At 47.5% G+C, this 27,041-nt stretch overlaps 1 protein-coding gene across 1 annotated transcript in view; it reads right to left on the reverse strand.

Annotated features, from left to right (window-relative positions):
• LOC306913791 (low-density lipoprotein receptor-related protein 1-like) overlaps positions 1-27,041 on the reverse strand; it is a gene marked incomplete at its 5' end in the record, with an annotated part of 68,331 nt that overhangs the window by 23,108 nt on the left and 18,182 nt on the right. Inside the window, 19 exons of the mRNA XM_079490603.1 lie at positions 355-516; positions 1,960-2,133; positions 3,382-3,522; positions 4,964-5,140; positions 5,855-5,974; positions 6,366-6,472; positions 8,569-8,750; positions 9,234-9,520; positions 10,653-10,772; positions 13,767-13,904; positions 14,401-14,541; positions 14,650-14,772; positions 15,927-16,049; positions 16,360-16,492; positions 17,829-17,935; positions 24,075-24,191; positions 24,401-24,526; positions 25,032-25,154; positions 26,745-26,864. Coding sequence (XP_079346729.1) covers positions 355-516; positions 1,960-2,133; positions 3,382-3,522; positions 4,964-5,140; positions 5,855-5,974; positions 6,366-6,472; positions 8,569-8,750; positions 9,234-9,520; positions 10,653-10,772; positions 13,767-13,904; positions 14,401-14,541; positions 14,650-14,772; positions 15,927-16,049; positions 16,360-16,492; positions 17,829-17,935; positions 24,075-24,191; positions 24,401-24,526; positions 25,032-25,154; positions 26,745-26,864 — 2,721 coding nt within the window. The remainder of the gene's footprint in view (positions 1-354; positions 517-1,959; positions 2,134-3,381; positions 3,523-4,963; positions 5,141-5,854; positions 5,975-6,365; positions 6,473-8,568; positions 8,751-9,233; positions 9,521-10,652; positions 10,773-13,766; positions 13,905-14,400; positions 14,542-14,649; positions 14,773-15,926; positions 16,050-16,359; positions 16,493-17,828; positions 17,936-24,074; positions 24,192-24,400; positions 24,527-25,031; positions 25,155-26,744; positions 26,865-27,041) is intronic.

Raw genomic sequence — 27,041 nt, forward strand, 5'->3', positions numbered from 1 at the left:
ATTACAATAGTCTGGTTGCCCTGTTAGGGCAACCACACTAATAAAGTGTTACGATTACAATAGTCTGGTTGCCCTGTTAGGGCAACCACACTAATTAGAAATAATGTGTGATTTTTTTTCCCATGGATTTTTTTTCCATGGGTTCATGGATTTTTATCATTGTTTTTTTATTATGGATTTTTTTGAATCCATGGATTTTTTTCTATGGATTCCATGGATGTTTTTCTATCGATTTTTTCCCCATGGATTCATATGGCCCTTGACGTAATTGACGCAATGAATCAAAAAATGGGTTTTTTCCACAGGGTTAGGCCAGGAAGTGTAACAGGAAGTGTAACAGGAAGAGGAACTCACTGTATTGACACTGGTCTCCCAGGAAGTCGTGCGGGCAGCGGCAGACGGGCTGGTTCCCGGCGCTGACCGTGCAGTTCCCTCCGTTCTGGCAGTAGTCCTGACAGGTGTGCAGGTTGCAGGTCGGCCCCGTGAAGCCAGAGAGACACCGACAGGTGGGGGAGCCTTGGGGGGGGGGGGGGCGGACAGACAGACAGACAGACAGACAGACAGACAGACAGACAGACAGACAGACAGACGAATCAGCTCAGACAATCCTGCAGAAGTCACCCTTTGTCAAGTCCCGCCCGTGGTTCCGCCCCTCTTCGCTAGCCTGGCTAATAAGCCAGACTCAAATCACACGTGTGGTATTTGAGTCTGGAGATGCTGTGTATGGAACTTGTTTCCCGGGGGGGCGGGTTCAAACATTTTCTCTTTGACGCAATTGGTCAGAGCTACTGTCAGTCAAAGGTCTCAAGCATTGAACGTCACTGTACCAAAGCCCGCCCATATTGCATACCGTGTCCCGATTGGCCACACCATTTCTCTGGTGTAGGAAATGGGCGTACAATTGAGCCTCTCCAGACCGTAATCCGCCGGCAGGCAATTTTTTTTTTGCCAACAGCTGATTCGGTCTGGCTTATTAGCCAGGCTACCTCTTCGCACCCATTGGTTGCCGTTTTGTGGTTGGACAAAAATCCTCTCTCTCCACCCACTACCATTGAAATAACAGGTTTTTCAGTTGCTTCGTGTTGATATTCTGTTCCTGGCGGAACCAGGGGGTGGAACAACAAGGGACCAATCAGAAGGCTGACAAATGGTGGTTGCCTGTCTCAATAGTGCGTCGCAGTCGCAGAATAAAAACTAAAAAAAACAAGGTGTTGTGCCTTGTCCTTATTTGTTCTTCTTTCTAATTATTTGTTCGGCCCAAAAACATGGGGTTATTGTCATGATTTGTTCAGGAGCCGAGTTGTCTTTGTCCGAGGCTTACAGGTCTTCAACCCATTTTGGGCGGGAACCCCTTTTGGTGTTAGCATTATGTTATGCTTTAGCTATTGAAAAATAGCAGATCTACAAGCTCGTAGCGCGCTTGTAGGTCTGCTATTTTTGAAAAATCAAAGAACGACTGACATAGAAACATAGCTTTTTCAGAAAAACTGTCAGGATGTAGAAGACATTTATAGAATCTGATCTCAGGTCAAAATGGGTGAAATAAATACTTTCTGAAACGTCTATGGGGTTAAATGAATGCGACTGCGACGCTCTATTGGAACATTGTTCCATTTGAAGAGTTGTGTTGGGTATGATGTCACTGTATACCGTCCAATCAGACGAGGGCAAAGCGCACAAATGCCTTGGGAAAGAGTTCCGAATCGCTGGCCAATCGGAGGGCAGAATAGAGTTAACAAATAACAATAGTCTGATTGCCTATAGGCAACCACACTGCAGGTGTAGTTACAGTGTCCTACCTGTAGGGGAGGCTGTGCAGGTGTAGTTACAGTGTCCTACCTGTAGGGGAGGCTGTGCAGGTGTAGTTACAGTGTCCTACCTGTAGGGGAGGCTGTGCAGGTGTAGTTACAGTGTCCTACCTGTAGGGGAGGCTGTGCAGGTGTAGTTACAGTGTCCTACCTGTAGGGGATGCTGTGCAGATGCCTCCGTTGTGGCAGTAGTCTCTACACTGGTCGGTCTGACAGAGGTCTCCGGCGTAGTTGGGCTGGCAGCGACACTTCTGCTGCTTACGAGCGTTGAGGAAACAGCTGCCGCCGTTCAGACAGCGCACGGTGCAGGGGCCACTGGGGGGCGCTGTGGGACGGGACAGCAGAACATAACATCGTCCAGGTTAAACATCATCGGACCGGCCGGCTGCTACACCCAGGGACCAGCTCAGTGGCCTTGTGGTTAGAGAAACTGGGAGGTCGGGGTTCGATCCCCGGCCGGGTCATACCAAAGACTGTAAAAATGGGACCCAATGCCTCCCTGCCTGGCACTCAGCATCAATGGGTTGGATTGGGGGTCAAATCTACTAATCAAATGATTCCCGAGCGTGGCACGGCTGCAGCTCACCGCTCCTTGGCTGTAGCTCACCGCTCCAAGAGATGTGTCAAAGGCAGAGAACAAATTTCACTGCGGTGACGTGTGTGACAAATTGTATGACTTTGACTTTGAGGGACGTGCAGAGAGTGTCAGAGGGGCAGGGGCTGAAATCCCATCAAGAGGGCACTTTTTGACAAAAATAGCAGATCTACAAGCTCACAACGCGTCGCACTGCGACACGCTGAGAGCTTGTAGATCAGCTATTTTCGGGGCGCAACCCCAGCACTCTTTAGCTAGTAGAGATGCAGGTGTAACGACATGGATTTATACACAAATTTGTTCAATGCAAAATACTGTGTTCAAGTTCAGGAGACTTCAGAACAAAAGCAATTCTCCTGAATGCTGCCTTCCGAGGGGGAGGATGGGGAGGAGCACAAATAATATGCGAGTAGAGCAACCAGATCGTCAGCGAGGGCCCTGTATTATTATTATTATTGCTGACACAGCATGCTGTATTCAGCTAAATTGCTTCCAGTGTTGATTCAGCATAAACACCCAAGAACATGTGCATTACAATCACCCACAGAGATTTTGAAAACATGACTAATGACAATAAACTATTGTTTACGTTTAAACTGCTGCAAATTGCTGGGCGAATTACAACAATGTGCAAACACAGAAGCAAGAGCTTCATGAGCTGCCGTGATAGGAGAAGGATATCAAATGGAACACAACCACCCTAAAGACCGTTGTGTGTACTGCTTCGAGTGACCTTGGTACATAGAAATTGATTTATTGAAGATTCTGACTTTAAATGTACATTATTGTTTTGATTGTAATTGTTCCACATTTTTGCTTTGGCAATGTAAATGTTTTCTCAATTATCAAGTGCCAATTAAGCCCTTTCAATTGAAATTGAATTGAAATATACTGTAATTGAAATGTGAGCTTTGTGTGCGTGTGTGCGTGCGTGCGTGCGTGTGTGTGTGTGTGCGTGTGTGCGTGCGTGCTACTCACAGACGGGGGACAGGGTGGGGGTGGGCAGCTCCACACACGTCCCGTTGTCCAGAGTGCGTCCGTTGGGACAGGTACACACCGGACCGCTGGGGCTCAGCAGACACAGCCACTCACACTTCTTCCTGTCACATGGGTTGGCCACTGGGGGGGAGAGAGAGAGAGAGAGAGAGAGAGAGAGAGAGAGAGGACGATTCTACAAATGTCTTCTAAATCATGACAGTTTTCTGAAAAACCCATGTTTCTATATGTCAGTCGTTCTCAAACATTTTCATGTCAAGGACCCCAAAAATGATATGTAATTGGCCGCCGACCCCCATCTGAAAATATATTGATCCAGGGACCTCCCCCCCATGCAGAAGCAAAGATTTGAGTTAAAAACGTTCGCTCTGAAATAATATTCAAAGATTTGCACCACATTTTCACGATTTTTCAAAAATAGCAGACCTACAAGGTGCCACGCTATGAGCTTGTAGATCTGCTATTTTTCAATAGATGAAGTTTAAAATAATCCTTAAAACACCAAAAGGGGTTCCCCGTTCAGAATGGTCAACTCACTCTCGGGCTGCTTGTAGCGCTGGTAGAGTTGTTGTGGAGTGTGTAGTGTGTAGTGTGTAGTGTGTAGTGTGTAGTGTGTAGTGTGTAGTGTGTAGTGTGTAGTGTGTAGTGTGGAGTGTGTAGTGTGTAGTGTGTAGTGTGGAGTGTGTAGTGTGTAGTGTGTAGTGTGGAGTGTGTAGTGTTTATAACTCACTCTCGGGCTGCTTGTAGCGCTGGTAGAGTTGTTGTGTAGTGTGTAGTGTGGAGTGTGTAGTGTGGAGTGTGTAGTGTGTAGTGTGGAGTGTGGAGTGTGTAGTGTGTAGTGTGGAGTGTGTAGTGTGTAGTGTGTAGTGTTTATAACTCACTCTCGGGCTGCTTGTAGCGCTGGTAGAGTTGTTGTGTAGTGTGTAGTATGTAGTGTGTAGTGTGTAGTGTGTAGTGTGGAGTGTGTAGTGTGGAGTGTGTAGTGTGGAGTGTGTAGTGTGTAGTGTGTAGTGTGGAGTGTGGAGTGTGGAGTGTGTAGTGTGGAGTGTGGAGTGTGTAGTGTGTAGTGTGGAGTGTGGAGTGTGTAGTGTGGAGTGTGTAGTGTGGAGTGTGTAGTGTGTAGTGTGGAGTGTGTAGTGTGGAGTGTGTAGTGTGTAGTGTGGAGTGTGGAGTGTGGAGTGTGTAGTGTGTAGTGTGGAGTGTGTAGTGTGTAGTGTGTAGTGTGGAGTGTGTAGTGTGTAGTGTGTAGTGTGGAGTGTGGAGTGTGTAGTGTGGAGTGTGGAGTGTGTAGTGTGTAGTGTGGAGTGTGGAGTGTGTAGTGTGGAGTGTGTAGTGTGGAGTGTGGAGTGTGTAGTGTGGAGTGTGTAGTGTGGAGTGTGGAGTGTGTAGTGTGTAGTGTGTAGTGTGGAGTGTGTAGTGTGTAGTGTGGAGTGTGTAGTGTGTAGTGTGGAGTGTGTAGTGTGGAGTGTGTAGTGTGTAGTGTGTAGTGTGGAGTGTGGAGTGTGTAGTGTGTAGTGTGTAGTGTGGAGTGTGTAGTGTGTAGTGTGTAGTGTTTATAACTCACTCTCTGGCTGCTTGTAGCGGTGGTACAGCACGATGTCCGTGGCGTGGTTCATGGCCGTGGTCAGGCTCTCCGACGCGCCGCGGCCGAACTTGTTGACGCGGAACACGTAGTTGTTGTGGTACGTGACGCCGTAGATGTAGTCCTCGAACACGTCGATGCTGAACGGGTGGTGGAGGTCTGAAAGAACGGTACGTTATGAGAGTCACAACTTTAGTTAACTCTGAGCGGGAGTTAGTTAGCACTGAACAAGGCGTTGCCTAGCAACGGGAGCTGTCAAAAAATGTATTACAGTGATCTCGTTTTAATTAAAAAGGACCTAAAGACGTGTGTATACACGTCCCAGGCACATCAACCCACATCAACGCCTTGTTCAGCGTTCCGGGACATGATTTGTACATGCGCGCAGCCGTTCACTTCCTTGTTCACGGGCCGACAGAACTTGGAATATTCACGCTTCTAAAGAGAAATCAGACGAGGCAGCGCAAGGTAGTAATGGAAGGTTATACCTCCCGGTTTTGGGGGGGAAATGGAGAGCGAGGCTTTTCAGTGTAAAAGCTGCCTCATCTGCTGGGCACTCTAGAGCCTTTTTTCCGAAATATTCCCCGGCAAAAGTAGTGTTAAATAAACATAACATTATGATCATAACTCAACTGTGGTCGATGCTGTTAACAGTTAAATAAATGTAATACATGTATTTACTGTGGTCGATGCTGCCTACAGTTAAATAAATGTAATAAATGTATTTACTGTGGTCGATGCTGTTAACAGTTAAATAAATGTAATAAATGTATTTACTGTGGCCGATGCTGCCTACAGTTAAATAAATGTAATAAATGTATTTACTGTGGTCGATGCTGCTAACAGTTAAATAAATGTAATAAATGTATTTACTGTGGTCGATGCTGTTAACAGCAATCAGGGCGTCGCTGCCGTTCAGTCGGACGCTGCCAATCAGAGACAGCTTGGCGTCGGCCCAGTAGAGACGCTCGTTGAAGTAGTCCACCGCCAGACCTGAGGACGCACACGCACACACGCACGCACGCACGCACGCACGCACGCACGCACGCACGCACGCACGCACACAGAGTTCATCTCCATAAGACTCATATCACATTAATGCGTAACATTTTGTATTTATCTGACATTTCCCTGGAGGACACGCCCCTTGAGGACACGCCCCTTGAGATGCAGCGTGTCGTTTTTGAGGGGGTCCACAACACAAGAAAACAATCCAGCTTGTACATCTGCTATTCAACATTTATTTTTTAACCTTGAATGTGTGAGAACTAACTGATTTAGAAGGCATTGTGCGTGCGTGCGTGCGTGCGTGCGTGCGTGCGTGCGTGCGTGCGTGCGTGCGTGCGTGCGTGCGTGCGTGCGTAGCTTAGCGTAGCGTCCTTACCGGTCGGCCACTGGATATTGTCCTCCACCAGAGTCTCTCTCATGGTTCCATCCATGGCTGCAGTCTCTATCTTGGGATGGTTGCCCCAGTCGGCCCAGTACATCTTCCTATAGAAATATAACAGTATCAGTACCTCTTCCTATAGGAACAACCAACAGTATCAAACAATGAATTGCTGCTGCATCAAAACACTATTCTTTCGGATTCACTATTTGGGTTCCAAATTCCTGACGTCACTCCCAGTAATTCTTTGCATTGATTTTTATTATTTTTAAACATCCCGGGAATCTCGCCAGTCTCGTCAATCTAGCCGTAGTGGCTACTACTGTGATTCAAAAAACATGTTTTTTTGGGGGGTTTTTTATCGAATATCTTGACATTTAGTTGTTGTGTTACACAGTTAGTTTTCAGGATAGGGGAATCTGTGAAACAGATTTAGATCACACATCAGTTTACATTCAGTGTCTCATTCAGTCTGTACTGCACTGATCTGATCTGAATACTACAACGTCCTTGAACACAGTATTTTCAATAAACACTGTTGCAATAAACATAATACCTTAAGTGCCAAAACCTTCAGTTTAACACATTGAGAGCCCACGCAAAACTGCCCAAAATCACTTTCACCTAGAAAATCCATTCACATTTTTTATAATTCAGCTGACTGTGGAGACACATGCTGGAACTTTTTACTTTGAAATGTTTTATAGTTTCTGAGTTATTTAATTTAAACGCCAAATGCATTCTCAATGGCGAAAACAAAAACTTTGGCACCACGTGTTAAAAAAGTGTTTTGATTTTTTTTTTTCGACGTCTTTTTTTCAAAGACGTCCACAGACATCTTGGGCTATGCACGTGCGGTAATACCCAGGACGTCCACAGACGTTTTGGGCACAAAATGTGTTTTAACATACAGTACATAACACAGCTTCAGCAGCAATCTTAGTAAATAGCACTTCTTATGTTGGTTAGCTCTAACATTAGCTCCCAAGAACACACTCTTAGAGAATAATGCAAATCTGCCATAAACAGACATTAATACTTTCAACATCTCCAAATAATCATAAAATACTCCAAAACTCTGTTACCAACTGCAAACATTATGTTGGTGATTGACAGAAATATCACAGTCCAAACTGAATCAACATGGCTGCTGTGTTGCAGTGTTAGCCTGCTAAGTGCTAATGCTAAACACCAGGATAATCACAACTCACTCATCATAAAACACTCATCTCATACTGAACTCATCTCTGCCCCATCTGCCCATTCCGATCCCCATTCATGCACACTTGGAAATGTACTCTTTGGTCATTATAGCAGCTCTTACCTGTGAAACAGATTTAGATCACACATCAGTTTACATTCAGTCTGTACTGCACTGATCTGATCTGAATACTACAACTTCCGGTTTAACATGTGCAAGAAACCACATGTAACAAACTCACAAAGCCTCAAAGCGCCCTCTGCTGTCCTCTTACTGTTACTGTTAGGCACAAAACAGTGTTTAGGCATTCTTAAATGGGATTGAATGTATGTACATTTTTAAATGGGGGGTGGTAGTGTTTCAGAGTTGTACCAACGGGGGAGGTAGTGTTTCAGAGTTGTACCAACTGTTTCAGAGTTGTAATGCTGTCTTTTTTAACCAAATAATCCCTAGGGGCCACAGTTGCGTATGTTTTTTTTGTTTGTTTGTTTTTATAATTATAATTTTTTAAGGGGAACTGTTGTATAATCGGAATATTTAACACTCAAGGTTGTGCGTTACTGTCATTAATGGCATGCCTGCGCTGCCTTACAGAACTGGCCTATCGTCTCGTTCCTGCAGCAACACAGACATTCCATTAATGACGGTAACGCACACCCTCTCGTGGAATATTGCTTAACACGGAGCACGCCAGAACCGTAGTAACCGTAGGATTAAATTAGTCGTGCAGTCTGCCAGAACCGTAGCCTATGTTTTCCAGGGTTTTATTCTTTAATGATTAAAGAATAAATGGATGGATTAAAGTTGAATCCATGTTTTGATCGGATCGCATCGGTAGCTGCCTCTTGTTAGCACAACAGTCAAAGTGGGACAGTGGCCGCGGCCATTTTGAAGATGCGGGCCTAGCCCTGTTATCGTAGAGCTATCGTTATCGTACTACCCCTCTCACCCTCTCTCCCTGGGGGTCCCTGTTACCGTAGTAGAGCCTTTACTACTCACCCTCTCTGGGGGTCCACCACGATGGCGTAGGGCTCGTCGATCATGCCGGAGATGAGCGTCTTGCGGTGGCGTCCTCCGCTCAGCTGTGCCACCTCGATGACGTCCCGGCCCGAGTCCGTCCAGTACAAGTTCGCGGCCACCCAGTCCACGGCGATGCCCCGCGGCATCTTCAGACCAGGGATCTGAACACAACACACACACACTTAAAACATCTTCAGGCCAGGGATCTGAACACAACACACACACTTAAAACATCTTCAGGCCAGGGATCTGAAACACAACACACACACACACACACACTTAAAACATCTTCAGGCCAGGGATCTGAAACACAACACACACACTTAAAACATCTTCAGGCCAGGGATCTGAAACACAACACACACACACACACACACTTAAAACATCTTCAGGCCAGGGATCTGAAACACAACACACACACACACACACTTAAAACATCTTCAGGCCAGGGATCTGAACACAACACACACACTTAAAACGTCTTCAGGCCAGGGATCTGAACAAACACACACTCACACACACACACACACACACACACACACACACACACACACACACACACACACACACACACACACACACACACACACACACACACACACACACACACACACACACACACACACACACACACACACACACACCTCCAGGTCGGTGACCCCCCGCGTGTCGCTCTGGCGCCGATGGCGGTTGTTGTTGTCGTTGTTTGGCGAGGAGGCGGAGCCTGCGGAGGCGGGCAGATCGTAGGAGGACACGCGTCCCGTGTGCCAGTTGGTCCAGTAGACGCGGCCCGTCTTCACGTGCACGTCCATGGCGTCGATGCGCACGTTGGCGTCGCCCTGGAAGATCTGCTCGTAGCGCCAGCTGGGCACGCCCGGGTCCAGGCTGCGGATCTCGTTGTCGTCGGCGATGTAGAGAACCTGCCTCAGCGCTGGGGATTGATTGATTGATTGATTGATATGATTGAATACCATATTAGACGGAAATTCATACTGAAAACACATGCTTAAAGTATAACTGGGCTGCAACTATTGATTATCTTCCTAGCGGTTACTTATAATTGTGTGTTTTTTACCCATCATAACCATGTCTCCCTCACCCTCGCTAAATCATTGATTTGAGAATGCCCAGGGTGATTTCATTTTGACTGATTTGTGTGAACTGTAGCCTCAGACCTCTGAAAGTAGCTACACATACTATTTTGTACCAGTGTTGTTTTCGTCGACTAAAACTATGACGAAAAATGTTCGTCAACTACCTTTTTTCACTAAATGAAAACTAAGCCACGATGACTAAAACTAAGACTAAAGGTGTGGTTGATCCTGAGCGGTTGCCATGTTTAACTAGATACTCACTGTCAGCCTTACAGGTGTCGTTGATCCTGAGCGGTTGCCATGTTTAACTAGATACTCACTGTCAGCCTTGCAGGTGTCGTTGATCCTGAGCGGTTGCCATGTTTAACTAGATACTCACTGTCAGCCTTACAGGTGTCGTTGATCCTGAGCGGTTGCCATGTTTAACTAGATACTCACTGTCAGCCTTACAGGTGTCGTTGATCCTGAGCGGTTGCCATGTTTAACTAGATACTCACTGTCAGCCTTACAGGTGTCGTTGATCCTGAGCGGTTGCCATGTTTAACTAGATACTCACTGTCAGCCTTGCAGGTGTCGTTGATCCTGAGCGGTTGCCATGTTTAACTAGATACTCACTGTCAGCCTTGCAGGTGTCGTTGATCCTGGGCGGTTGCCATGTTTAACTAGATACTCACTGTCAGCCTTGCAGGTGTCGTTGATCCTGAGCGGTTGCCATGTTTAACTAGATACTCACTGTCAGCCTTACAGGTGTCGTTGATCCTGAGCGGTTGCCATGTTTAACTAGATACTCACTGTCAGCCTTGCAGGTGTCGTTGATCCTGAGCGGTTGCCATGTTTAACTAGATACTCACTGTCAGCCTTGCAGGTGTCGTTGATCCTGAGCGGTTGCCATGTTTAACTAGATACTCACTGTCAGCCTTGCAGGTGTCGTTGATCCTGAGCGGTTGCCATGTTTAACTAGATACTCACTGTCAGCCTTGCAGGTGTCGTTGATCCTGGTGAAGTACTTGTGGCAGCTGCACTTGTGCGAGCCCTTGGTGTTGTTGCAGATGTGAGAACACACGCCGAACTGCTTGCACTCGTCTTTATCTGGCAACCCAAAAGCACAAGACCAGAGGAGAACGTTAGGAACACAGTACGTCCCACCGAACGAACTGCAGCATTACATCATAACACAATCACATTATCACACACACCCGCGCGCACATAAATACGCTTGCGTTGTCACCCCTCGACTTCTCCGCGCGTACAAAAAAAAACGCAGTTTTGATCTTTTTTAGATGGATAGTTATTTTTGAGTGGTGTAAACCACTCCGCTTTGTTAGTTTACGTGTCTGTTTGTACCAAAGAATGATCATGGTTGCTATGGTCACCCAGTTCACCCGGGAGTGATTTCAGCTTTGTTAGCTTACGTGTCTGTTCGTACCAAAAAATGAGCATGGTTGCTATGGTCACCCAGTTCACCCGGGAGTGATTTCAGCTTTGTTAGCTTACGTGTCTGTTCGTACCAAAAAATGAGCATGGTTGCTATGGTCACCCAGTTCACATGGGTGTGATTTCATTACGTCAGACATTACGTCAGACCACAGTTGAGCAGTCTATATAAGACCTTACACCACTCAGTTCACAAGGGTGTGATTTTTTAGATTATCTTTGATCATTTTTAGATTATCTTTTTTGAAAATGAATTACTAGGCGCATTGATCGCTGCTCTTCTGAAAGGACCTTCATCCAGACCAGGACCTTCACCTCTGACCTGGAAGCCAGGCTTACCTTCACATCTGTTGTGACCTCTGACCTGGAAGCCAGGCTTACCTTCACATCTGTTGTGACCTCTGACCTGGAAGCCAGGCTTACCTTCACATCTGTTGTGACCTCTGACCTGGAAGCCAGGCTTACCTTCACATCTGTTGTGACCTCTGACCTGGAAGCCAGGCTTACCTTCACATCTGTTGTGACCTCTGACCTGGAAGCCAGGCTTACCTTCACCTCTGTTGTGACCTCTGACCTGGACGCCAGGCTTACCTTCACATCTGTTGTGACCTCTGACCTGGAAGCCAGGCTTACCTTCACATCTGTTGTGACCTCTGACCTGGAAGCCAGGCTTACCTTCACATCTGTTGTGACCTCTGACCTGGAAGCCAGGCTTACCTTCACATCTGTTGTGACCTCTGACCTGGAAGCCAGGCTTACCTTCACATCTGTTGTGACCTCTGACCTGGAAGCCAGGCTTACCTTCACCTCTGTTGTGACCTCTGACCTGGACGCCAGGCTTACCTTCACATCTGTTGTGACCTCTGACCTGGAAGCCAGGCTTACCTTCACATCTGTTGTGACCTCTGACCTGGACGCCAGGCTTACCTTCACCTCTGTTGTGACCTCTGACCTGGAAGCCAGGCTTACCTTCACCTCTGTTGTGACCTCTGACCTGGAAGCCAGGCTTACCTTCACATCTGTTGTGACCTCTGACCTGGACGCCAGGCTTACCTTCACATCTGTTGTGACCTCTGACCTGGAAGCCAGGCTTACCTTCACATCTGTTGTGACCTCTGACCTGGAAGCCAGGCTTACCTTCACCTCTGTTGTGACCTCTGACCTGGAAGCCAGGCTTACCTTCACCTCTGTTGTGACCTCTGACCTGGAAGCCAGGCTTACCTTCACATCTGTTGTGACCTCTGACCTGGAAGCCAGGCTTACCTTCACATCTGTTGTGACCTCTGACCTGGAAGCCAGGCTTACCTTCACATCTGTTGTGACCTCTGACCTGGAAGCCAGGCTTACCTTCACATCTGTTGTGACCTCTGACCTGGAAGCCAGGCTTACCTTCACATCTGTTGTGACCTCTGACCTGGAAGCCAGGCTTACCTTCACATCTGTTGTGACCTCTGACCTGGAAGCCAGGCTTACCTTCACCTCTGTTGTGACCTCTGACCTGGAAGCCAGGCTTACCTTCACATCTGTTGTGACCTCTGACCTGGAAGCCAGGCTTACCTTCACCTCTGTTGTGACCTCTGACCTGGAAGCCAGGCTTACCTTCACATCTGTTGTGACCTCTGACCTGGAAGCCAGGCTTACCTTCACATCTGTTGTGACCTCTGACCTGGAAGCCAGGCTTACCTTCACATCTGTTGTGACCTCTGACCTGGAAGCCAGGCTTACCTTCACATCTGTTGTGACCTCTGACCTGGAAGCCAGGCTTACCTTCACATCTGTTGTGACCTCTGACCTGGAAGCCAGGCTTACCTTCACATCTGTTGTGACCTCTGACCTGGAAGCCAGGCTTACCTTCACATCTGTTGTGACCTCTGACCTGGAAGCCAGGCTTACCTTCACATCTGTTGTGACCTCTGACCTGGAAGCCAGGCTTACCTTCACCTCTGTTGTGACCTCTGACCTGGAAGCCAGGCTTACCTTCACATCTGTTGTGACCTCTGACCTGGAAGCCAGGCTTACCTTCACCTCTGTTGTGACCTCTGACCTGGAAGCCAGGCTTACCTTCACATCTGTTGTGACCTCTGACCTGGAAGCCAGGCTTACCTTCACATCTGTTGTGACCTCTGACCTGGAAGCCAGGCTTACCTTCACATCTGTTGTGACCTCTGACCTGGAAGCCAGGCTTACCTTCACATCTGTTGTGACCTCTGACCTGGAAGCCAGGCTTACCTTCACATCTGTTGTGACCTCTGACCTGGAAGCCAGGCTTACCTTCACATCTGTTGTGACCTCTGACCTGGAAGCCAGGCTTACCTTCACATCTGTTGTGACCTCTGACCTGGAAGCCAGGCTTACCTTCACATCTGTTGTGACCTCTGACCTGGAAGCCAGGCTTACCTTCACATCTGTTGTGACCTCTGACCTGGAAGCCAGGCTTACCTTCACATCTGTTGTGACCTCTGACCTGGAAGCCAGGCTTACCTTCACATCTGTTGTGACCTCTGACCTGGAAGCCAGGCTTACCTTCACATCTGTTGTGACCTCTGACCTGGAAGCCAGGCTTACCTTCACATCTGTTGTGACCTCTGACCTGGAAGCCAGGCTTACCTTCACATCTGTTGTGACCTCTGACCTGGAAGCCAGGCTTACCTTCACATCTGTTGTGACCTCTGACCTGGAAGCCAGGCCTGCAGGAGCAGAAGGAGTCGCTGCCGTTGACCACGCAGTGACCCTCGTCACCGTCCCCGCACACCGTCCTGTTGCTGTGACAGTCGTTCAGCACCGTGCCTACAGGGGGCGACAGAGAGAACACAGCAACACTATGAAACATGTCCTGTTGCTGTGGCAGTCGTTCAGCACCGTGCCTACAGGGGGCGACAGAGAGAACACAGCAACACTATGAAACATGTCCTGTTGCTGTGGCAGTCGTTCAGCACCGTGCCTACAGGGGGCGACAGAGAGAACACAGCAACACTATGAAACATGTCCTGTTGCTGTGGCAGTCGTTCAGCACCGTGCCTACAGGGGGCGACAGAGAGAACACAGCAATACTTGACACAGCAACATGACGTAAAGTTATTTCCTGACTACAAACCAGTGACTACAACATGACGTATATAGTTATTTCCTGACTACAAACCAGTGACTACAACATGACGTATATAGTTATTTCCTGACTACAAACCAGTGACTACAACACAACGTATATAGTTATTTCCGCTCCCGACCGGATCAGAGACCTGAACATGGTCTGGATCCGCTACATAACAACAGCCAGACAGACCTTTCTTGCTGCAGTTGACCTCGTCAGAGCCGTAGTCCTCACAGTCGTTGAAGTAGTTGCAGCGCAGAGAGGAGCTGACGCAGCGACCGCTGGAGCACTGGAACTCATCCTTCTGACAGATGGACCCGGAGGGCAGCGATTCTGATTGGAGGAGAGCAGCATCACATGGTTAACATTCAATCCTCCCCCACACCCTTCTGACACGCCCCCCGGCTAACCGGACTACAATAAATAAACTGCTGAACTCACGGCAGTTGAGCTCGTCAGTGTTGTCGCCACAGTTGTTGACGGTGTCGCATCTCTTGGACATGGGGAGACACACACGGTCGTTGAGACACCGGAACGGCCTGGTGGGAGGGCACTGGAACACAGCTGAGAGAGAGAGAGAGAGAGAGAGAGAGAGAGAGAGAGAGAGAGAGAGAGAGACAGAGAGAGAGAGAGACAGAGACAGAGACAGAGAGACGGAGAGAGAGAGAGAGAGAGAGAGAGAGAGAGAGAGAGAGAGAGAGAGAGAGAGAGAGAGCATTGAAATTCTATAACCACCTAAAGGAAAGTGAACCAGACACGCTCCACAAAAAGGCCTCATTCACACACAGTGAATCCCTGGAAAGATGTCCCCTCAGCCAGCTATAGTTCTGGGACTAACAGAAGCACAACCACCAGACAGAAAACAAACGGGACTACAACAAATCATAAGAAAACTAAAAGCAAGCTATCTCACACACTGGTGAAGAAATACACTCCTCAATGTCAAATAGTTTCTATAATGACAAAGATGAAGAAGCCCTGCAGTACAAACAAACAAACAATCATAGAAAAACATTAACTAAAATAAGCTAATTCTCACATGAAAATATATGAAAGCAAACAAATACTCACATAAGAGTGTATACAAAATAAAGTAGCAAACACTATACCAGGGTTCCCCAATTAATTTTCCTCAAGGGCCATATTTTGACTAGGGAACCAGGCTGGGGGCCGAGTCCGCACACGCGAAAAAATTGTTTTTTTATTTTTTCATTAATTAATTAAAAACTGTTCTCAACCAGTGGTCCGGGGACCACCAGTGGTCCTTGAGGGGGTGCCCAGTTTGACATGCATAGGCTACTGACCCCCATTTCATGCCATTTATATCTGGGACACCCCCCCAAAACAAAACAAAAAACTTTTTTTTCTTTCTTTTTAAAACAAATTCTTCCAGGGGCCACAAGGGGGCGCTCCGCGGGTTGCAAATGGCCCGCGGGCCGCCTATTGGGGAACCCTGCACTATACCATATTTCCAGATATAAGCAAACTTACAGTTATTAGGTGAAGAATTTCCAACCAACACAACATGCATCTCTGAATGTGAACATGAAACTGACAACAAACAAAATGGCTGTCTCCTCACTCCAAGGAACAGTAAAGCTAAAGAGATACTGCCCCCTAGTGGATGGAAGAGAACCCTTCAACTGGAAAAGGTCTACCCAAAACCAGAGCAAATGGAATGCTATTTATTTAGCTCTAAACTGAGTTAACACACTCACCGCATTCCTCTGGGTTCTCGTCAGAGTTGTCGCCACAGTCGTCCTCTCCGTCGCACTTCCAGCCCAGCGGTTTGCACAGGGTGTTGTTACACTGGAACTCGTCCAGGGGGCAGTGTCGGCCCACTGCCGGACGGACGGACCGACGGGGTGAGAGGACATGATAGAAGGAGGCCACACTGATTTATCAGCAACACACACCGGTTCAAAGTACAGTACAGTACAGTACAGTACAGTACAGATACACAATAATGCATGTTTCTCTAAATTAATAAAAACACAATAATGCATGTTTCTCAAAATTAATAAAAACACAATAATACATGTTTCTCAAAATTAATAAAAACACAATAATGCGTGTTTCTCAAAATTAATAAAAACACAATAATGCGTGTTTCTCAAAATTAATAAAAACACAATAATGCGTGTTTCTCACCACCACTGTCGCATTTCTCCTCGTCGCTGCCGTCCATGCAGTCGGCGTCTGCGTCACAGCGCCACCTGATGGGGATGCAGTGACCGTTCTTACACTGGAACTGGTCGCTGTCGCACTTCACATCACAGCCGTTCTGCAGCGGAAACACAAGAATACACACCAAGCACACAAAGAGTTAAAACATATTAATACACCAAACACAGTTAACCTATTTAGGCCTGATGTCGAAATTAAAAAAAATGTATTCTAAATCCTGACAGTTTTCTGAAAAACCTTATGTTTCTGTATCAGTGGTGCTCAATAATTCATGTCAAGGACCCCAAAAATTATATGTAATATGCCTCCACCCCCCCACCCATCTGAAAATATGTTGTTCCAGAGACCCCCCCAGAAGCAAAGATTTGAGTTAAAAACGTTCGCTCTGAAATAATATATATTCAAAGATTTGCGCCACATGTTCACGATTTTTCAAAAATAGCAGACCTACAAGCTCGTACCGCGCCACTCGGTGGCGCGCTATGAGCTTTAGATCTGCTATTTTTCAAGTATAACATAATACTTAAAACATAATAGTACACCAAACACAGAAAGAGTTAAACTATAAGGAGAGAAGGTGTTTCTGCCCCCCTGTGGACTACTGGAGTAGTGTTCATTTTGTCGACTAAAACTATGACATAACATGTGTGTTGACTACCATTTTTCACTGACGAAAACTAAATGAAAACTAAGCTATGACGAAATATACTGACAATTTCATCAACAAAATAAAATCTAGACTAGAATTTTAGGAAGGGACTAGTGGACAAGAGATCCAGTAGAAGTAGAAGTAGATCGGCTATTTTCAGAAAGTGTAAGTATAGGTGCATTACGACGCCATGAAGGCCATTTTAGTCAGATGTGTAGTGTAGATTTAGTCGACTAAACTATTATATATGTTTAGTCGACTAGACTAGACTGTACCTTCAGGCAGCCTCTGTAGAAATTTTTAAAGCACAGCTCAAGACCCACTTCTACACCCTTGCTTTTAATTGTTTTTTTTGTTTTTTTTAATGTTTTGTTATTCATGTCTCACTGTATTGCATTACTGCTCTTGTTATTTTAATGTTTATGCCTTGCTTTTATTTATTTTTTTCTCTCTTCATTGCTCTGTAAAGCACTTTGAGCTGCATTTCATGTCATGAAAGGTGCTATACAAATAAAGTTTTATTATTTTATTATTATTATTATAAACTAAATTACATGTTATTCAAAAGACTATGACTAAAACTAAATAAAAAAATTCTGTCAAAATCAACACCAGTGTGTTGACCGCGCCAATGACTGACCGCGGCTGCGTCTGTCTATCTGTCTGTCTGTCTGTCTGTCTGTCTGTCTGTGTACGAACAACTATAATGCCGCTGGCAGCCAGCTAGTGATGTAGCTGAGCAGCCTGCACCGCTCAGTTCACTCGGGTGTGATTGTTTGTTTACCTCATCCGAGCCGTCGGCACAGTCGTGGTCTCCGTCGCACTTCCATCGCCCTGCGATGCAGCGTCCGTTGGTGCACGAGAACTCACTCTCACTGCACTGCCGCGGCACTGAGGAGCAGAGGGCAAAGGTCATAGAGGTCAGAGGGCAAAGGTCATAGAGGTCAGAGGGCAAAGGTCATAGAGGTCAGAGGGCAAAGGTCATAGAGGTCAGAGGTCAGAGGGCAGAGAGAGCGGAGGAATACAAGAACACTCTGCAGAGAGGAAGGACTGAAGGGGAGGAGCTAGTTAACAGGACTGAAGGGGAGGAGCTGAAGGACTGAAGGGGAGGAGCTAGTTAAGCCCAAAATACATTACAGTATACCTACAGTACATGTAGCATAGTCTGGCGTAGCCCGCACGATTTAGACATCTCCACATAGCATAGTCTGGCGTAGCCCGCACGATTTAGACATCTCCACATAGCATAGTCTGGCGTAGCCCGCACGATTTAGACATCTCCACATAGCATAGTCTGGCGTAGCCAGCACGATTTAGACATCTCCACATAGCATAGTCTGGCGTAGCCCGCACGATTTAGACATCTCCACATAGCATAGTCTGGCGTAGCCCGCACGATTTAGACATCTCCACATAGCATAGTCTGGCGTAGCCAGCACGATTTAGACATCTCCACATAGCATAGTCTGGCGTAGCCCGCACGATTTAGACATCTCCACATAGCATAGTCTGGCGTAGCCCGCACGATTTAGACATCTCCACATAGCATAGTCTGGTGTAGCCCGCAAGATTTAGACATCTCCACATAGCATAGTCTGGCGTAGCCCGCACGATTTAGACATCTCCACATAGCATAGTCTGGCGTAGCCCGCACGATTTAGACATCTCCACATAGCATAGTCTGGCGTAGCCCGCACGATTTAGACATCTCCACATAGCATAGTCTGGCGTAGCCCGCACGATTTAGACATCTCCACATAGCATAGTCTGGCGTAGCCCGCACGATTTAGACATCTCCACATAGCATAGTCTGGCGTAGCCCGCACGATTTAGACATCTCCACATAGCATAGTCTGGCGTAGCCCGCACGATGTAGACATCTCCACATAGCATAGTATGGCGTAGCCCGCACGATTTAGACATCTCCACATAGCATAGTCTGGCGTAGCCCGCACGATTTAGACATCTCCACATAGCATAGTCTGGCGTAGCCCGCACGATTTAGACATCTCCACATAGCATAGTCTGGCGTAGCCCGCACGATTTAGACATCTCCACATAGCATAGTCTGGCGTAGCCCGCACGATTTAGACATCTCCACATAGCATAGTCTGGCGTAGCCCGCACGATTTAGACATCTCCACATAGCATAGTCTGGCGTAGCCCGCACGATTTAGACATCTCCACATAGCATAGTCTGGCGTAGCCCGCACGATTTAGACATCTCCACATATACCCAAACTTCCTACATGAAGTGTAGTAGCTAAAACCATGAGTAGAAACAACTCTTTTCTCGTCCTTTTATATTGGGGTAGATGCATTGTTATTTTGATCGTTTGCCTGTTGTCGCTCCTATGGATGGTACCACACACCATGGAATATTATTCAACGACAACAAAATATTCAAAAGATAAGTTTTGGGTCCGAGAGGCTACATGTCATCAAATGGTGGTCCGTGGCTTAAATGCAGTACTTAGTTTAGACAGTTTTTGGTTTAGACTAGTCATTGGTTAGACCAGTCATTAGTCCTACAACTACAACCTCAATCTCAAACCCTCACCCTAAACCTAACCTCCCACGGGGCAGCACACCTAAACCTAACCTTAACCCATGTCTAACCAATGACTAGTCTAAACTAAGTATGCACCCATAAATGCAGAATAAATAATGGACCTTGACATGAAAAGGTAGTGTGCTATAGTCTTCTTTGTCTTGTGCTGTTTTTTTCTTTTTGGATATTTTACTACAAATCCTGAACCTATTCAGTATTTAAGTCCGACGTAATTTTGTAGTGCTACGTTACGTCCGGGTCCAAGTGGCACCAGCTCCCGTCCGCATCTCATTGTAAATAGAATATCTAAACACGTGAATCTTTTTACAATGACGTTATTTTTCAGAAAGGAAGCCATTGCGGGTTAAAATGGGTCTTAATGCTTCCAACTCGAGTAGAATTATTAATGTTTTGTACAAGTGTCCATGACAAAGAAAATATATGATGTGGAGACAATAAAGACTATTATTATCATTATTATTGACGGTGGTAACAGTCCATTTGCTCAGTACAATATTTCGGGTGCATATTTAGAATTTGTGCAGGCTTGAGTATGTTGAATCTAGTTTGCAACAATTAATGAGGATTTAGTTGACACAATGAAATAAAATGGCGATAGTATACAGTGTGGGGCAGACGGCCTGTCAGCCAGATTTGGGAGAGCAGCAGCTTTGTTGTTGCGAGGAAAGCGGTAAAATGAGACTTTCGTGGTTGTTTTCGTCTCAGATTTAGTCCGACGGAGCGTCACAATATAGCTCTATGGGGACACAAAAGCGACACAAAAGTAGGACCCGGAAGTATCTCTGGAGGGGGCGCTCACGTCACGGCTAAAATACTGAATGATGAACCTGATGAAGGTAGGTGGAGATGTCCGACCATACAGAACCACAGGACATACAGAGATGTCCGACCATACAGAACCACAGGACCGCAATGTAGGAAGGTGGAGATGTCCGACCATACAGAACCACAGGACCACAGGACCATACAGAACCACAGAACCACAGAACCACAGGACCGCAACGTAGGAAGGGTGGAGCTCCATTAGAAACAGACAGGAGGACTGAGCACAATACGGTTCGGGGAGGTTTGGTGGGAGCTGGAAAGGGCAGGGTGGGGGCAGGGCGGGGGAGGGGGGGGGGGGGTGGGATGTAGGCACATTGAGGGGACTAGGGTAGCAGAGAGGGAGGAGGGGGTGTTATGAGCTGATAGGGTGAACAGACCTACCTCTATAGCGCCACCAACGGGCCAGTGTGTGAAATGCAAAATAGACACGAGATGACGTGGTGAGATGAGCAGACAGACATCAATGCAAGAACAACGTAAACATAGGGCCGATTCATACTCCTATTTTACCGCTGTTTCGGCGCTGTAGTGCCGAAATTATTTCGGACCTCAAATGACGTCACATTGTAGGCTCTACAGAGCCGAACCGACTTTTATTCGGCTCTAAAATAAGAGTATGAATCGGCCCATAGCATCTACCGGCGTCTGTGTGTTGTTGAATTCATTCTGTATACCAGTAACGTAAACATAGCATCTACCGCCGTGTGTTGAATTCAGAACAACGTAAACATAGCATCTACCGGCGTGTGTTGAATTCATTCTGTATACCAGTGACTCTCAACCTGTTTTCAAGACCTCCAGTTTGATATCTGATATGCACTCTATAGCCATACGGTATAACAGACCTGTAAGGGTCCATTTGGTTCCTAACTCTCCCCACACCCCCAGGTTGAGAACCAGTAGGTATACCAGACCTGTAAGGGTCCATTTGGTTCCTAACTCTCCCCACACCCCCAGGTTGAGAACCAGTAGGTATACCAGACCTGTAAGGGTCCATTTGGTTCCTAACTCTCCCCACACCCCCAGGTGGAGAACCAGTAGGTATAACAGACCAGTAAGGGTCCATTTGGTTCCTAACTCTCCCCACACCCCCAGGTGGAGAACCAGTAGGTATACCATGCTTTAACAGACCTGTAAGGGTCCATTTGGTTCCTAACTCTCCCCACACCCCCAGGTGGAGAACCAGTAGGTATACCAGACCTGTAAGGGTCCATTTGGTTCCTAACTCTCCCCACACCCCCAGGTTGAGAACCAGTAGGTATACCATGCTTTAACAGACCTGTAAGGGTCCATTTGGTTCCTAACTCTCCCCACACCCCCAGGTTGAGAACCAGTAGGTATACCATGCTTTAACAGACCTGTAAGGGTCCATTTGGTTCCTAACTCTCCCCACACCCCCAGGTTGAGAACCAGTAGGTATACCATGCTTTAACAGACCTGTAAGGGTCCATTTGGTTCCTAACTCTCCCCACACCCCCAGGTTGAGAACCAGTAGGTATACCATGCTTTAACAGACCTGTAAGGGTCCATTTGGTTCCTAACTCTCCCCACACCCCCAGGTGGAGAACCAGTAGGTTGAGAACCAGTAGGTTGAGAACCAGTAGGTTGAGAACCAGTAGGTTGAGAACCAGTAGGTGGAGAACCAGTAGGTTTACCATGCTTTAGTCGTGAACTATAATGCAGTGGTTCCCAAACCTTTTCGTGTCAAGGACATTTATTAGGCCAGGGACCCCCAAATCAACCTTTATTAGGCCAGGGACCCCCAAATCAACATTTATTAGGCCAGGGACCCCCAAATCAACATCTATTAGGCCAGGGACCCCCAAATCAACATCTATTAGGCCAGGGACCCCAAAATCAACATTTATTAGGCCAGGGATCCCCAAATCAACATTTATTAGGCCAGGGACCCACAAATCAACATCTATTAGGCCAGGGACCCCCAAATCAACATTTATTAGGCCAGGGACCCCCAAATCAACATCTATTAGGCCAGGGACCCCCAAATCAACATCTATTAGGCCAGGGACCCCCAAATCAACATCTATTAGGCCAGGGACCCCCAAATCAACATCTATTAGGCCAGGGACCCCCAAATCAACATCTATTAGGCCAGGGACCCCCAAATCAACATGTATTAGGCCAGGGACCCCCAAATCAACATCTATTAGGCCAGGGACCCCCAAATCAACATCTATTAGGCCAGGGACCCCCAAATCAACATGTATTAGGCCGGGGACCCCCAAATTTATTAGGCCAGGGACCCCCAAATCAACCTTTATTAGGCCAGGGACCCCCAAATCAACCTTTATTAGGCCAGGGACCCCCAAATCAACCTTTATTAGGCCAGGGACCCCCAAATCAACCTTTATTAGGCCAGGGACCCCCAAATCAACCTTTATTAGGCCAGGGACCCCCAAATCAACCTTTATTAGGCCAGGGACCCCCAAATCAACCTTTATTAGGCCACGGACCCCCAAATCAACATTTATTAGGCCAGGGACCCCCAAATCAACATTTATTAGGCCAGGGACCCCCAAATCAACATTTATTAGGCCAGTGACCCCCAAATCAACATTTATTAGGCCACGGACCCCCTTTTGAAAACACATGCCAGTGACCCCGATAAGGGAGGATTTCTACGGCTCTAGAAGTGATTCCGAAATTTCATGGACCCCCAAATTCACACGCATTAAGCTACGGACCCCCGATTTAATGGCATTTCTATCTCTGGGACCCCCAATTTATATTGTAAAACCACTGTTAATTTAACTCTGAGAGTGTACAAATGGAACCAAATGGACCCGTTAGGGTCCATTTGGTTCCATTTGTACACTCTCTGAGTTACAGACCCATAAGGGTCCATTTGGTTACACATTCTCATTTAGCTGGGTCCCCCCTGGAACTCCCTCAAGTACCCCTGGGGGTCCCCGAACCCCACTGTGGGAACCACTGCTATAATGAACCAGGATAATGAACAGCGAGGTGAGTGTTTTTAAGAGATAAACCCGTTGGGGGTGATTTGAGAACCCTCACATTGTGGTGGTGGTCCTCAATCACTGTGTCCCTCAGGGATTTGAGAACCCTCACATTGTGGTGGTGGTCCTCAATCACTGTGTCCCTCAGGGATTTGAGAACCCTCACATTGTGGTGGTGGTCCTCAATCACTGTGTCCCTCAGGGATTTGAGAACCCTCACATTGTGGTGGGGGTCCTCAATCACTGTGTCCCTCAGGGATTTGAGAACCCTCACATTGTGGTGGTGGTCCTCAATCACTGTGTCCCTCAGGGATTTGAGAACCCTCACAATGCGGTGGTGGTCCTCAATCACTGTGTCCCTCAGGGTTTATGTCCTCAATAATGTTTTACCACTGTTTATTATGCCTTACACAAGATAACACTTACATTACCATCTTACCATCCACACCCCCCCAAAAAGGCTTGATTTACCGGGTTGATACGACATCTCATGCAAGAATATTATTGTCGGTGCTGGGTGGGGGGAGGGTGTGTGTTGGGTGGGGGGGAGGGGTGTGTGTGTGTGTGTGTGTGTGTGTGTGTTGGGTGTGTGTGTGTGTGTGTGTGTGTGTGTTGGGGGGTGTGTGGGAGGGGGGTGAGGGTGGAGTGGACGTACCACACTTGTCCTCGTCAGAGTTGTCTCCACAGTCGTTGTCGTAGTCACACTGCCAGCGGCCCGGAACACAGCGGTTGTTCTTACAGCGGAACTGGTAGGGCTCGCAGGTACGCTCGTCTGAGACAACCAGTCAGAAATGAGCAAGAAGAATTAGCAAGAAGAACTGGTAGGGCTCGCAGGCGAATACAGCCGTTGTTCTGCCTGCTGTGCCTCATGGCGTTTACCATGTCAATGTATATATACTGTACATAAAAGTGCCTTAAAGTGAGTTGTGCTCTACTATTCTCTCATAGAGTTGTAAGTGCTGTAATGGCGTCTCTTCTCACCACACTCCTCCTTGGGTTCGTCCGAGGCGTCTCCACAGTCGTCCTCTCCGTCACACTTCCATCGGGCCGGGATGCAGCGTCCAGAGTCCTTACAGCGGAACTCGTCCACTCCGCAGGTCATCTGGGCTGTAAGGGGACACGGGGAGGACAGGTCAACGTGAAGGAGGGGACACGGGGAGGACAGGTCAACGTGAAGGAGGGGACACGGGGAGGACAGGTCAACGTGAAGGAGGGGACACGGGGAGGACAGGTCAACGTGAAGGAGGGGACACGGGGAGTACAGGTCAACGTGAAGGAGGGGACACGGGGAGGACAGGTCAACGTGAAGGAGGGGACACGGGGAGGACAGGTCAACGTGAAGGAGGGGACACGGGGAGGACAGGTCAACGTGAAGGAGGGGACACGGGGAGGACAGGTCAACGTGAAGGAGGGGACACGGGGAGGACAGGTCAACGTGAAGGAGGGGACACGGGGAGGACAGGTCCACACAAATTTTCAATCTCTCCCCTGGGGAGTGAGATATACAGTACTGTGTGCGTGCGTGCGTGCGTGCGTGCGTGCGTGCGTGCGTGCGTGCGTGCGTGCGTGCGTGCGTGCGTGCGTGCGTGCGTGCGTCTGTAGTACAGCTTACTGCAGTTGGCGGGTTCGTCGGACCCGTCCACACAGTCGTTGTCTCGGTCACACACCCACACCCTGGGGATGCAGCGCTTGGTTATGGAGCACTGGAACTGATTGGGAGCGCAGGTCACCTCCGCTGGAACCACAGGAGACACACAGAGTCACCACACAGAGACATACCCTAACCCTAACCACACAGAGCCATACCCTAACCCTAACCCTGGAACTGGTTGGGAGTGCAGGTCACCTCCGCTGGAACCACAGGAGACACATAGAGTCACCACACAGAGACATACCCTAACCCTAACCACACAGAGCCATACCCTAACCCTAACCCTAACCCTGACCCTAACCCTAACCCTGACCACACAGAGCCATACCCTAACCCTAACCACACAGAGCCATACCCTAACCCTAACCCTAACCCTGGAACTGGTTGGGAGCGCAGGTCACCTCCGCTGGAACAAATTTTGCACACACACTCCCTGGATGCCAACGATGAACCTCTGCCCCAAAAAAAGTGTTTTTACCTCGAACTGCACGGATCTGTGGATAACCAACTCCCTAGAGGCCAAGGAAAAACCTTTGCCTGGAATCTTTCACATCTGCTCTTTATAGCGCCACCAGGAGGCCGACATATCTAATATTACTCCTTCAGATTTTATCCAAATTTCACGCAAATCGGTACACATGCTCTCCATAGTCATGTGGAGGATCAAGATGGGTTTGTTTGATTTCTCATAATCCACCCTCATTGGCTACAATAACATTCTAAACTTTTCAGGAGTAGCCCACTTTGTACCCGTTTTGTACAGTACTGTACTGTACTGTACTCCACTGTACTCCACTGTACTGTACTGTACTGTACTGTACTCCACTGTACTGTACTCCACTGTACTCCACTGTACTGTACTGTACTGTACTGTACTGTACTGTACTCCACTGTACTGTACTGTACTGTACTGTACTCCACTGTACTGTACTGTACTCCACTGTACTGTACTGTACTCCACTGTACTGTACTGTACTGTACAGTACTGTACAGTACAGTACAGTACAGTACAGTACAGTACAGTACAGTACTGTACTGTACTGTACTGTACTGTACTGTACTGTACTGTACTCCACTGTACTGTACTGTACAGTACTGTACTGTACTGTACTGTACAGTACAGTACTGTAAGTACTGTACTGTACTGTACTGTACTGTACTGTACTGTACTGTACTGTACTGTACTGTACCGTACTGTACTGTACTGCACTTTGCTGTACTCCACTGTACTGTACTGTACTGCACTGTGCTGTACTCCACTGTACTGTGCTGTGCTCCACTGTACTGTGCTGTACTGTACTGTACTGTACTGTACTGTACTGTACTGTACTGTACTGTACTGTACTGTACTGTACTGTACTGTACTGTACTGCACTGTACCGTACCGTACCGTATTCCACTGTACTGTATTCCACTATAATGTACTGTACTGTACTCCACTGTACTGTACCGTACTCCACTGTACTGTACTCCACTGTACTCCACTGTACTGTACTGTACCATACTGAACTGTGCCATACTGTACTATACGGTACTGTACAATACTGTACTGTACAATACTGTCCCATACTGTACTGTGCTTTACCATACTGTACTGTACTGTATAAAACGGACACGGTAACAGGTCTTAATGGGTTAAGGTAAGTGTAAAGGACAAGGTAACAGGACACTTACGACAGTCCTTCTCGTCCTCTCCTTCCCCACAGTTGTCCTGTCCGTTGCATCTGAAGATGCCTGGGATGCAACGGCTGGGGTGGGTGCACTTGAACTGGCTGGGTAGACACACATGGATATCTGGAGAGAGAGACAGAGACACAGACACAGACACAGACACAGACACAGACACAGACACAGACACAGACACAGACACAGACACAGACACAGACACACGCACACGCACACGCACACGCACACGCATTAGAACTGGCTGGGCAGACACACGGGTGACCATCGCGCAACCTCCAGCTTTTC

This window comes from Electrona antarctica, assembly GCF_951216825.1.
Source record: "Electrona antarctica genome assembly, chromosome: 21".
In the NCBI taxonomy this organism is placed as follows: Eukaryota; Metazoa; Chordata; class Actinopteri; order Myctophiformes; family Myctophidae; genus Electrona; species Electrona antarctica.